General features: G+C 43.4%; 1 protein-coding gene across 1 annotated transcript in view; it reads left to right on the top strand.

Moving 5' to 3' along the window:
* camta1a (calmodulin binding transcription activator 1a) overlaps positions 1-12,916 on the top strand; it is a 161,860-nt gene that overhangs the window by 96,354 nt on the left and 52,590 nt on the right. Inside the window, exon 4 of the mRNA XM_085394333.1 lies at positions 2,766-2,837. Within this exon, the coding sequence (XP_085250459.1) occupies positions 2,766-2,837 (72 nt within the window). The remainder of the gene's footprint in view (positions 1-2,765; positions 2,838-12,916) is intronic.

The following is a 12,916-nucleotide window of genomic DNA, read 5'->3' as shown; positions in this document are numbered from 1 at the left end:
AAAGACAGCAAATAATGGTTCTGCTGCCATCACTTTGTCACCCAGACACTCAGCATGCAGAAAGCAGCAGAAACACCAGTAACTGATAGGCGTCTTGAATTACTGATAAGCGCTCAAGTATGATGAGCTTTGTGTGTATGGGCGTGCTCGTGCTCTCAACATTTTCTTGGTATGCCTTTGTATCGGGGTCTGTTGTGATTTCTTCTGTAAGTATGCATAAAGCTGTGTGCATGAGTGTCAAAGCCTGTGGTGTGTGAAAATGTATGATTCTGAGTGGGTGTCGTTTTGTGCTTGAGAACTCAATGTCTAATTTTGTGAGTTTGTGTGTGTGTGCAAATGTGTGTGTTTGTAAGAGTGAATTGGTGTTTATGTTACAGTAGAGTAAGGGTTCGCAGGCTTATGGATGTGTGTGTGTGGGAAAATGTGTTTGATGCCTTGTGTATATCGGCAATGACAGGTGCAACAGTTGTGTTATGCTTTAAGCTGCTTGTTTGTCTGGCACGCTGCTTTGTGTGGTTGAGAAATGGAGTAAACAGAGGGAAAGGAAAGCAGCCTGGGGGCTAATTTATTCACTCCCCAGTCGCCCTAGTCACAGAGGCCTGTTGCACCGGCCCACCTGTCAATCCAGAGGAGCATGCCATACCGTTATACCATCCAACTGTACACTGCCACACCACACTCTCAGTGGGCCAAGCGCTTTAGGCTATAGCAGTATTAACCATGATATATTAATAAACGCTCTGTAATCAGAATGAACAAGACAGCAAGTTTTGGGGTTTTTTGAGCGACATCCAGAAGTTTGCAATTTTCTGTGTGCTGTGAAAGTGCAAAGTCATATCAGTGCTGGCACTGAAATTTAAAGTCAAGCGTTACACAGACAGAAATTTGGCATTTCTGTTTGTAAGCACCTTTCACAGAACTTTCAACACATGACTGTAGTGAAATGCATAAACAGTTTAATGCCATATAGACCAGTGTCCTTTGTTGCATCACTAATCTCTTGAAAAGGGTCCAAAGTAGAGTTTGTGACATAAATGCTCACGAAACTGCACAGGAGAAATGTGCGAGACGATAGCTGTTGTAGTCGACTGTAGTAATGTGATGTTCAGTTCACTGTGGGTGTGGGAGGAAGTGTCTGCCCATTGCCAGCGTAAAGTAATGGATGGCAGAGCTATGGGAGTGGGAGGAGGCATACATCCTTTTTCAGACAGCTGTAATGGATGAGAGTACAGCAAAAAATAAGAACAGGAGGCAGTCTGCATGCATTCACCCTCTCAAACTCTCACATGCAGAGTTCAGTAGTATTGAAATGAGTTCACAAAAGATGTGAATGGAACAATGGAACACCTGGTGAAACAGTCAAGGCTAATTTGACTCTTGTTAATTGGTCATAAGACTCCTATGGGTGAACATTCTGGATATACGCAGCCTCACACATGAGTTTGTACTTGTGTGTGATGTATTTGTGTTTTAACTGTGTAATGTGCCTTTTTTTATCCATTTGCCCAGTCTGTGTTGCTGTACAGTGCTAGCTGTAATTAACAAGGCAGTTTGATGTTGGCAAGCTACTTTCTATATATACAGGCAAACTTCTTCTGTAGGCCATGCATAGTTAACCAGGTTAAAGAAGACAAACACATAGCACACTTCAAGGTGCCTATTTATCATTAAATAATGTAGTCCTCTTTCTGCCCATTCACAGCTCCCCAGGAAACCTCCCTTTACTTACTCAACAAGTGTTGAATGATGATGCTGTACCTTCCTGTGAACATGTGCATATGTGCATGTGCACTTTGACTAACAGTGTATGTATCACCACAGCTGGTAGCTCTCCTAATTTCTCATCAGACATTTATACCAAAGAGGACTTGGATGAAGCTCAGCCCTCTCAGCCTTCTCCTCTGCCTTATTCCTCTGGGAACCAGGCTTCATGTCTAAAGAACAATCCATTTTACCCTTGCCTTTTCTAAATATTGTATCACACAAAATCACAGCCTTTGTCCTAGCTGGTGAGGGTTATGGAAGGAAGGAGTTTTGTAGACTTTTTTGTTGCTGCTGTAAACAAGCAAAAGCCCTGCCATCCCTTTAGGTCACCTGGGAGCCACGGCCATGAGTCTCCCAGAGAAGGATTGGGAAGGAGTGGGGATGGAAGGAGGTTAAGTGCTGCCTTGCTGCTGTTCCTCAGTGCGTGGTGCTTCGTTGCGTTTGCCTCTGCTGCCGGCTGGTGAAAAATGTCTCCTGGCCCCTCCGCCAGATATCAGGATGCGTTATCAGCCCCGCCTAGCTCTTTTCACTGTAACGAGCCCCCAGGCACAGTATTATCTGTTTACGATAAGGATATTAATAACACTGTGCTTTAGTTATGTGCAGGGTTGCCCCACGGGGTGATGGGGGGGTTGAAGTAAGAAACACCTGAATCATTCTGTCAAAGGTACTTTCCAAGGAGGACAGGATATAAGTGGAAAAGAGGGAGAGGGAACCGGGGGAGAAGTCATATGGTTATGTAGGGACAGTGATGAAATGCTGGTTAACCCATCCAGTTTCTCCCATCAGCTCACTGTCTTTGTTTTCAAGAACAATAGCTTGGCCATCTGCCAGCAGGTCCTTGTGGGAGTTATCATACGGAGAGAAGAGGTCAGGGTTTCAAAGGTCACAGCTGCCATGGTTAGCTGAGATGTCGGTCTATTTCCTGGACTTTACTGTTGTGTAATGTGCTCTTTTTGTCTCCCTTTTCTGTCTTTCTCTGCTATCTCACTTCTGTCCAGTGTCTATATGGCTGCTACGTCCACTCCTCCATCATCCCCACCTTCCACCGTAGGTGCTACTGGCTTCTCCAGGTAAGAACTCCCCTTTGCCTCTTTTACAGTTCACCACGCTTCAGTTTACTGAAGACTCTAACTGCCAATTCACAAGAACTTGAATGAGTTGCGTGATATCACTTTCTATTTAACCGGAGCATTTTCTCGTGACAGCCAGCAGGGACACATCAACCTATCCCTCCACTACCCCCTCTCGGCCTTCTCTTTTCTCTTCCCAGCTTCCATTTTCCTTATCTTTCCCAGTCATTCAGTTTTCTGATGGCATTGCCCATACACGCCGTCCAGCACGGCCGGTATCTCAGTCAGCTAAAAGCTTTGCCATCTCCCCTGTCTAACAGCTGCAGTGATGGGCAGTAAAAGCATGATGGAAGAGGTTCCCTGTACAGTATAGTGTGCTTATTGTGGGTCGTCAAGTCTGCAGGCTGAGAGTGGTTGTAAATAGTAGTCCTTTGATCACCTACCCAATACGTCTCATCATTCTCGTTTAGCATGGCAGCTATTATTGTTGGAAGGTGTCTGATACAGCCATTCACACACCAACACACACACACACACACTGTTTTAAGGGAGCATAAAGCATACACACAGAGGAAAGGAGGTTGTGGAGACTGTGTCTGTTTGTCTGTCTGTCTATCGATCAATCCATCTCTGTGTACAAGAAGAAAAAAACATCTGTGGGATAAATATACTTTGGCTAATGTGCCTCAGTTTAAAATTAAATGTGTGTACTGACTAGACTGAGAAAACATCATCACGTGCCATCGAGCCAATATCCCTTCCTCCCACAAACCTTACAACCATCCCTCCCCTCCCACATAAAATGACTGATAGTAAAACAGGAGAGCAGACCAGTGGGGGCAAAAGACAAAAGAGGAAAAACTAGGCTGAAAAATTGCTTAAATACTCTGGGAACGCTTAAAATAATTTGAGCGTTCCCACAGTAAATAAAAGCGTTCACACAAAAACTGTTTGTTTTTCTATTGCTTTATGTTGGCAGTGTGTGTGACAGATGGAAATAATTACTCTAGAAGATAAAAACATGACTCCACCTTCCTATTGGGATTTGAGCAAGCAAACCCACTTTGGTTGACTTCAGCCTAAATAATCTGGTGTTCATCGGATTACTTGCGGTGACAACCACATACTGGAAGTCTTTCATATCGCACGCAATAACCCTCTCTGTTCTCTCACGATAACAGTTTATTTTACCCTGCACTGTCCCTCACGAGACAAAATGAACATTAAGCAACTTTATTGAACTGCTCTGGCCTCTACTACCTCATCCATTGCACGGTGGTATGAGCAGCACCTCTTAAGGAAATCTTCAAGAAATCTTCAAATATTTTCTCTTACAGCTTTTTTTCAAATGTTTTGCTACATTTCGTGAAACATTGATTAAAGTTCTGCACACTGAACATCAAAAACAGCTCAAAAATGCAGCAAACCACTGTAGTTATTTCACAAAAAGCTGTAACTCACCCAAGATGTTTAACTCAAAGCGTCAAGATGAAGTTATTGTGTCAATGAATAAGTCGTTGCCAGCAAAACGAGAGCTTCTTTTTTTCAATTGTGCAAAAACAGCGTGGTCAAAATGTTTAGCTATCTCATTAGAATGACTGGAATTTTTTTGCTCATCTTATAATGTCACTGACATTGAAAGCCTACTGCACCAGTCTATTAGGTTTTACATTCTACTTTGTGAACCAAGAGAGCACTTACATTTGCATATAATGTGAAGAAAAACAGTTTTCTTTTCCCACAACAGCCACACAAGACAGACCGGTGCAGTAAACATGCAGCGCTGCTATAGATTATCGATACCCAAAAACTAATAAAAAAGTAAAATAATTATGGGAAGAGTAGACGTCCTGTCATGCCCATCTCATTCACCTCCCACCAAATGCGGTGCCTTGCAGTGGATCAGAAGAAGTGCTGTGTGTATGTGTATTTCACCTTCCTATATTGTGTTTTCTTGTCTTGGCTACACTCTCACACATCCTTATTCCTCTTCCACTTCCACGGCAGCCCCAACAGTGTTCACAAATTGTTGTAACTCTGTTGTGCTCAAGCACTATAAATACAGTATGTTTTACAATACTCATACTAATGACTTGCTCCTGTGTACTCAGCAGAATTTGACATTTAGAGTGGCTATTCTGCATGTGATGAGCTACACAATGAAATAATATTAGCATATTTAGGGGATGGCCTCATGATGGACCCCACCTCTCGCCCACACTCTGCTGGGATAGACGCCAACGGTCACTTATGAATTTATTATATTTCCATATGCATATGCGAGTAGTTACTGGCTGTTGGTATGCTTTTTTCATTTGTGTAATGGCTGAGATCCCCCTTTGGCTATTTTAGTTTAAGTGATTGGGGACAAAACCCACAGTCCTTGTTCTATGCAAAAATACTTTAATATCAAAACAACAGAATCAAATCATCCAAACCTACATTGTTTTTGGTCTTAAATCACCTTTGTGTGGTTCTACTGTTTCCCTTGTGTAGTGGAGGGATAGTAAGAGGGGATTTCATACTGAAGACTGTATAACTTTGGAAGACACCACTTGATTTGACTAATTCAGACTGCTGAATCTTCAGATTTTGTTCAGCTGAATTTCAGAATGAATATTAGCACCGAAGGAGAACTGTGGATTTCATCTTCCATCACCGACATGGCAATGCAGTAGTAAGGAATCTCTGTGGGGCCAGTTTAGAGAGGAAGAATTTTTCAGTGATGACAACACCCTTAACTTACATATGGGTATAATGGCATTGTTTTCAGACAGGCCTAGAATGTGAACATGCTCTTTTTTTCTATCCTCTCTAGCCGAAGTCAATTTCAGAGCTAGAGGAGCATGACTCGAGGATGAAAAATAGCCACATTTCCAGGGAAAGTCAGGGGAAAGTTGCGCTTGACACATACACAACACAAGGACACATGCAGACTTTCAGAAACATGTACACACCGAACTGAAAGTGAATAACACAGAGCTGAGGTCAAACTGGGTCACTCGCTTTTCAAAACTGCAACCTTCATTTTAAACCTCGCTTTCTGCCAGCTACAAGATAGACGCACATAATCACTCATGAAATTTTGAGAAGTTCACTGACTCTGCCTTTCTTTCCTTTAACTGTAGAGCATCAGTTAAGAACAACTGGTTAGTGAATCCTTGGCCCCCATCTCTTACACTGCTCAGCAGTTCTTGTTACACCCACGGCTCGAGCTGTGTGTGTGCAGCTAACACATCCACTTGTTCAAAGGAATAAGCACCTTCTGCTGCCGGATAAAAAGCATTTATTTACAAACGTGCATTTTCTTTGGCACTAAGCATTTCTGGAACCCCAGATTTACATCTCTTTTCAGGCAGTTTATTGCAGACCATCTGGGCTGACAAGAAACCACAGTCACAGTGATACAGTGATACCAGAGGTAAAGGATTACACTTCAGGCCATATCTCTGCAGATGCAGATAGACCTTCAGCACCTCTGTCTTTTCTTGCCACTTTCATTCAGACAACTGACAGTCAGCCTGGTTACAGTCTCTTTCGTATTCTCTTTCTCTCTTTTTCCACCTTCCTCTAGTCTCTGAACTCTCTGTCCCTGACTCCCTGTGTACCATTTGCTGTGTCCACATGAGATTTGCAGGCAGTAGTCTGTCAACAGCAGAGCAGCAAGGAGACTGGAGCTCCCAGAGCGGCAACAGGGAAAGGTCACCAGTGAGTGAAAAATGTAAATATTCAGCCATCCAGCAGCCACAGTCACGGAGAGACAGGGATGAAAATAACTCCTATTACACACCACCGACAGGGAGGGAACACAGAGGACAGAGAGGGTAGAAACAGACTGTGAATGAGAGAGTGAGATGGACACAACTTTTAAAAAGTTGAGCTGAAAAAAAACACACTGCAGGGCGAGTTGGAGAAAAAGATGCATTTAAAGATTTTAAGGAAGAAAAAACCTATAGTAGTATAGAGCGAAAGAGGACAGTGTGTCAGTATTTTTGGATATGTGTGTAACAGTGCAAGAAATCCAGAAGGCGAGAAATGAGAATGACAGATGGAGTGAGGTTAGTGAAAGGTGTTTTAGGTAGGGGGTGGAGGGGGTTAACCAGTGGGTGTGTGCCTCTTTATCCACTCTTTATCCACTCTTTATTGAGTCAAAGCCTGGGTAATGAGACAGGGGACAGGAATAAAGACCTGCGAGGGGGGTCTTCTCTCATTCCATTCATTTTCATTTGTTCTTTTCACCTCTCACTCTCAATCTGCTCATTCCTGCCACACTACCTCCACCTCTCTATGGCATTAGACCACTTAAGAATGTCTGGCCCATCCCCGCAAATGGCTGAGACTGAAGGAAAGTACCACCACAGTTATCTGGGGTTGCAAACAATGAATCCAAATTGCTGCTGAGACAGATAGCTGCTCAGAGCGGACTGTGTGGGTTTTTACTCCGAAAAAAGTTCCCATTTCAGTGGATTTGTTAAAAAAAAAGAAATAATATTAAAACTGGGCTCTGTGTGATACTGTGGTGTGTTTTCAACATTGCTAACAAAAAATAGGCGCACAATTCTCCATAAATATCCTGGGAATGTCTGGCCACTCTTTAAATGCTGTTAGTTTTTCCCAAAAGTGTGCATAATTAGATAATTAGATACACCTTACACAGAGTCTTTCTAGGTACAACGTGTCATGGCACACACATACACACACTCAGTAACACAAAGGATCTTGCCTGTCCTGGTGGCACTGATTGATTCTATTGCTCCGTGTCCCCTTCTCTTGTTTAGTGCTAATCGAATGTAATTCCCTGCTTGTGCCTCTCCATCAAATCAGACAGTGGAGTTTGTGCTGGCCGGCGGGGGCACAGAGGTGGGGATAATTATGATATTAATACGGAGGGGGTCTGAGGGGAAACTTCATTTGTCCCGCTGCCTGCCACGAACACAGAGAGGGGTCAATAGCCTCTCCCGCTTTTCCTACTTTAAAGAGGAGGAGAGAGGAATGAGATAATGAAATGACTAGTAAGGCAGGAGGGAATGCTGACGACCTTGTTTCTTCACAGCTATCACTTTCTCTCTCTTACCTTCCTCAGCTTAGGCCACTCTGCTCTAGTCTCTGTCTCACATGAATACATTATTAATATCATCATTCACTGCAGTTACATTTTTCTTATTACATTAGTCCTTCAGAGTATAATGACTTTGGAACCACTTGAATTAGTGTTATGTAGGAAAATGAGTTGTCACTGTTGTCCCTGTGATCATTCCAGCACTATTAGAAAGTATTTCAGGTATTTTAATTTATGTAATAATTCAAAGGTTACCTAATTGGACAGGCAGAGTGATAACTTTGTGATTAAAGAGAACTCTTAGCGATGTAGGCTCTGTGGTGCTGTCCATGGTGCTGAATCCTACCCTCTTCTTCTTTTAATCTTTTCTAACTGTTCAACACATCAGAGCCCCCCCCCCCCTTTCTTTCTTTCTTTTTTTTTTTTTTTTACACTTTTTTCCCCCCTTTTTGCTCTGTTGATGTATCAAAACCACCCGGTGCTTTTGAACTCCCAAGGTATTCACTTCCTATAACAAGCTCGCCAATCTCTTCAGATCGATACATCTGGGCCAGTTCTGTCAGCACATCATGTTCACGGGCCAACACCTACTCATCAGGCCTCATGCCTCATACTCAGCAGCAGTGAAGACAGAGGCCTTTTCCCAACCTAGTTAACTGAATGGGAAATGTTGAGCAGCTCCTTTGCTGTGCTGATCCGTCGGTTGGTGTGTAAGCAGGATACAGTAGCTCCAGAGTGGACATGCCTGCAGGCTAAAGGCAGACAGATGGATTCTTTATATCTACCAGAGTCTTCTATTCATTCGGATCAGTTTAGTTGCCTCTGCGTTGAGCACTGGGAGACAGGTGCCGGATTCGTAGTGGCTCAGGTGATGTGTGATGACGGAGCAGAGCTGTCAGGTCCAGATTCACATCAGATACGTCCAGACTACGCAAAGCTACATAATGAATATTTCACTGAGATAAATCATGGATGAGCCTGGGCATCGTTCTGTTGATTTCACTCAGAGGGTAGAGAGTCAGAAAAACCTGGTGAGGCTTTGACTGGCTGTCTACAACCTCAGAGCAAATGGAGGCAGTAAAAATATAATTGCCTTTAGCTATGCAGTCTGTTGTTTGTATCAAATGGAAATGCACCTCTACAGAGTATTAGCTCAGATTTATAGCATATGAATTTGACTGCAACACCTGACATTACTGTTCAATTCCAAACCTCAACGCCGGACTGGCAGGAGAACAGGTGGCAGAATGTGCTATGGGAGCGCACATCAGTGTCTGCACATGCTTGTCTTTCTAGGTATGTGTGTGTGTGTGTGTGTGTGTGTGTGTGTCTCTGTGCAACAGACTTTGCTACTCTGTTACTGCACTATGGTGGGAAACCATGGTGCTCTCGGCAGGATGCTGCTGCTGGCAGGCCCCTACTCTCGCAGCCATGAGGAGAACAGCTGCTTCACGAGCATGTCAGGGTGTGAGCCATGTCCCTGTGGCTCCCCTCATTTTCCTCACTTCTCCTCCTCCCGATGTGCAGTCACACAGACACAGTTCTTTTGACGCTAACCTTCTCTTTTTACAATACTCATAAACATTCAAATAAGTTTCTCCCCCTGCTATCAACTCTGCTTCTTGACCTCTGAGCACATCTGCTGCTCCCTGTTTCTACTCAGTGAGAAAATAGTTCGAAGTTTGTCTCTGCCCAGAACAGTAACACTGGGGCTTCTGACCTCTAAACAAATTGAAGGTTATACTGGTGCTTAATTAATGGCCCCTACTGGAGCACAATCTCTCCATATGATGAAAGGGAGAAGTTGAGCTAAACCCTAGAGGCACCGGGCACCTCCTTTCCTCCTGGCAGACTGATCTGTTCCTCAGTGCCTGCGACCTTTTCTCTAGGCCCGTCGCCTAGCCCACCAGCACCGCCAATTATCACAAATCCCCCGCTGCATTTGTCTTGCCATTTTCACTCTGCAGCCAAAGAGGCGTGCGTGACCATAGACTCATGCAGCCTCCTAACCATTCTGAATCCACACAGAGAAACAGAGGCCCACAACAGGTATGTGGTGCTTAAATAATTCAGTTATCCTGAAAGGTTAAGGCTCCGCCAGTAAGGCGAATTGACATTCATCTTGCTCAAGAGTCATGCACCCGATTTCGGGTAAAGTACCCATCGACATGTTTACATTTCGAGACTTCAAGATTGATATTGACACCAGTATTTTACGTTATTCTGCTCTGTTCACTGTCCAGTGTGAGCTAAAACAACTACAAAGTCCTGCAACCAGAGCCGAAAGCAAATATCTGAGTCTGAGTTAGCGAGTGCAACAAACCCTGCTCCTGATTTGATAATATCTTCTGTTCCTCTGTAATGAACATTCTCTTCAGCAACCATTTGCTGCCTCTACCATATTAGATAATAAGAAATCTCTGGGAATTGTGTCACCAGGCAGTCTTATTTGTGTTTACTTTCTGCCTGTGCGTGTGAGAAAGCACAGAACATCAGTGGATTCACAATAAATCTGTGCTGGGCCTATCTCATGTCAAGCCATGCGTCTGCCTTTGTCACTTTGCAGGCTCAGGCGTGATGGCAGAAGTGTGCACGCATCTCCCAGCTTCCCAGAGAACACTGGTCACAGCTAATGACCAGAACTGTCTGATTTGTCCTGCCCTGATTACTCCTCTGAGCCCCAATTAGCCGTGGATGAGGGCTGACATCCCGACACGATCACTTGGACGTGTCATAGTGGGAAAGATGAGCCAGGGAAAGAAAGGAGAGAGGTAAGGGGGGAAGACAGGGAAAGTGAATGTTACAAACAAAGAGTAGCAAGAGAAGTCAGCGTAAAAGCTCTGGTAGGGCCAGAGTCATTCATTCTGCATTCAGTCAGATATTGATCTCAATTCCCCTTTAACCAGCTACCACTCATCAATGTACAAACCAACAGCTCTGATTGCAATTTCTATAATTGGCAATTTTCATTGTAAAAATCAGTTTCTGTGAGAGTGTTAGCTGTATCTATTCTGAGACAGGTTGATTTCTCTGTGGGTTAGGGATGAAGAGACTAAGGACTGTTTGTGGAAAGGATATAAGACAAAGTATTAGGTCAGTGTGGTCGAATCAATTTACTAGCTAAAGTGAACACTGAAGTCCTGAGAGCCTCAACCATGTTTTATAATGAATTAAAAACAATGCAATTTCTTTTCCTAATTGTCAGTAACAAACTCTGTCATGAGCATTGCCATACAGTATCTGTTGCTTCCAATAAATATTCCTCTTCTTCTTTTCACTCCTGCCATCTTTCCCCGTCCCCTCTTTATTTTTGTGTCTTTATTTTTGTCTGCCACTGCGTCTCCCCAGGATTGCTGAGCTATTGCCCCTCTGCATGTTTTGAGAAAAATCTCTTTTTTGGCCTCCACTCTCTCCCTCTCAGTAGGGGGCAGTGCAGAAGTAACTACAAGGGCATATAAGCCTTCAGAGTCAAACCAGACTTCTTTTAGTCTTTTTTGATCTGAGTAGATGTCATATTGAACACACACGCACACACACACCCTTCAATGGAACGGCTCTGCTCCTATCCCTGTCTGCTCTCCCATCTCAAAACACACCCACGCAAACCTGAGAAGACACAGAGAATGAGAGGAGGAGGAGGGAAGAAGAGGACGACGAAAGCAAATTGCGGAAGGGAAAGAGAGGCGCAAGAAACAAGAGGTGGGAGGGGTGGCGGTGCTTTGAGAATGGGGATTAGAGTTAGGAGATTAGAGGTAGAAGATGATATCATTTGGTAGAGATGAGCGGGAGCAAACGAGCAGTGCAAATCACCTAACGTTAACGAGCTGCCTCATAAATTACTTCAGCCAAGTGTATGCTTCAAGCTGAATCTGGAGAGGGCTGCATAGTGCAAAGGAGGCATATTGCATGTACTAGTCCCTTCCAATACATAAAGGTGTTTTTTTCCCACACAACCCATAGTCAAATCTTGGCTTCCTGGTTTAAGTCAGACTGTGTATCCATTATGTGGCATCCAAACCATCATACAACTTCCATGATATTACTTTATCGTGATCTTTGTGGTTGTTTGTCCTTCAGGCAGTCCACACATAACGTGTGTTGATTCTGTTCTTGTGAACGTTATATATCAGGGATGCCTTAAAGAATGCTAAAACGTTCACTAGATCTAGATCTGATAGTGGTGATCAAAACTTAGGTCAGTGTCACTGTGATTTCATATCGGTCCTATTTTTGGTAACACAAATATCAATGTCTAGATAGTGCATGCATTCTTGAGCTCTAACTTTGACTTCTTCACAAAGACATCATAATTCTCTGCTTAAAACAGGAGAACATCGCAGCTCGGGATCATGAGACTATGACATCCCTTAGAAATCACAGGCTATGAAAAGGGTTTCCGTGTTTAGTGACTTGTCTTTTAGGAATAAGTCCACTTTCTTCACTTTCACTCTCTGGAAGACAACCAGGACAGCTGGCCTTCTGTCCCTGCACCACAAGTTCATTATTTTGCTGATACAGAGCTTCAGGTGAATGTCCTTGCATCATTTGGTGAAGCTCTTTATCAGCCTTTTTCACCCTATGAGCATATCCTCCACCATTGCAAGTTTTATACTGGAATCATATATGTCAGTGATACCCAAATAAAATAAATTAAACACTTTATGTTATCTAAGTTTCACATATGGGTTTGAGCAGATAGTATGTAAACTGCATAATACTTGATCAGCATAGGAATGTACCACAATGTAATTTTAGTGTTCAAATTCCTTAAACCAAGTCATTTGACATGAAAATGTATATAAACCTGCATTTTTAGAGAAGGAAGACAGGCAGAGTAGGGATATAGATGGATGACAACGACTTTTTCTGTTGTCATGTTATTAGGGGGGGTGAGGTTGTGTAGGTTAGAAGGGGAAATATACATTTCTATTTTAGCCAGGAGCAGAATGACTTTCACTGGCTCGATTCTAAATATTACATGACTTCCTGACGGCAGTGTGCTGTCTGAGGCTCTGTTTGG

Source organism: Rhamphochromis longiceps, linkage group LG20, assembly GCF_057381845.1.
Source record: "Rhamphochromis longiceps isolate RC_006_pf linkage group LG20, R_longiceps_female_GT1.1, whole genome shotgun sequence".
NCBI lineage: Eukaryota > Metazoa > Chordata > Actinopteri > Cichliformes > Cichlidae > Rhamphochromis > Rhamphochromis longiceps.
Note: the sequence above shows the minus strand (reverse complement) of the source record. Positions and strands in the feature narration are given on the sequence as shown.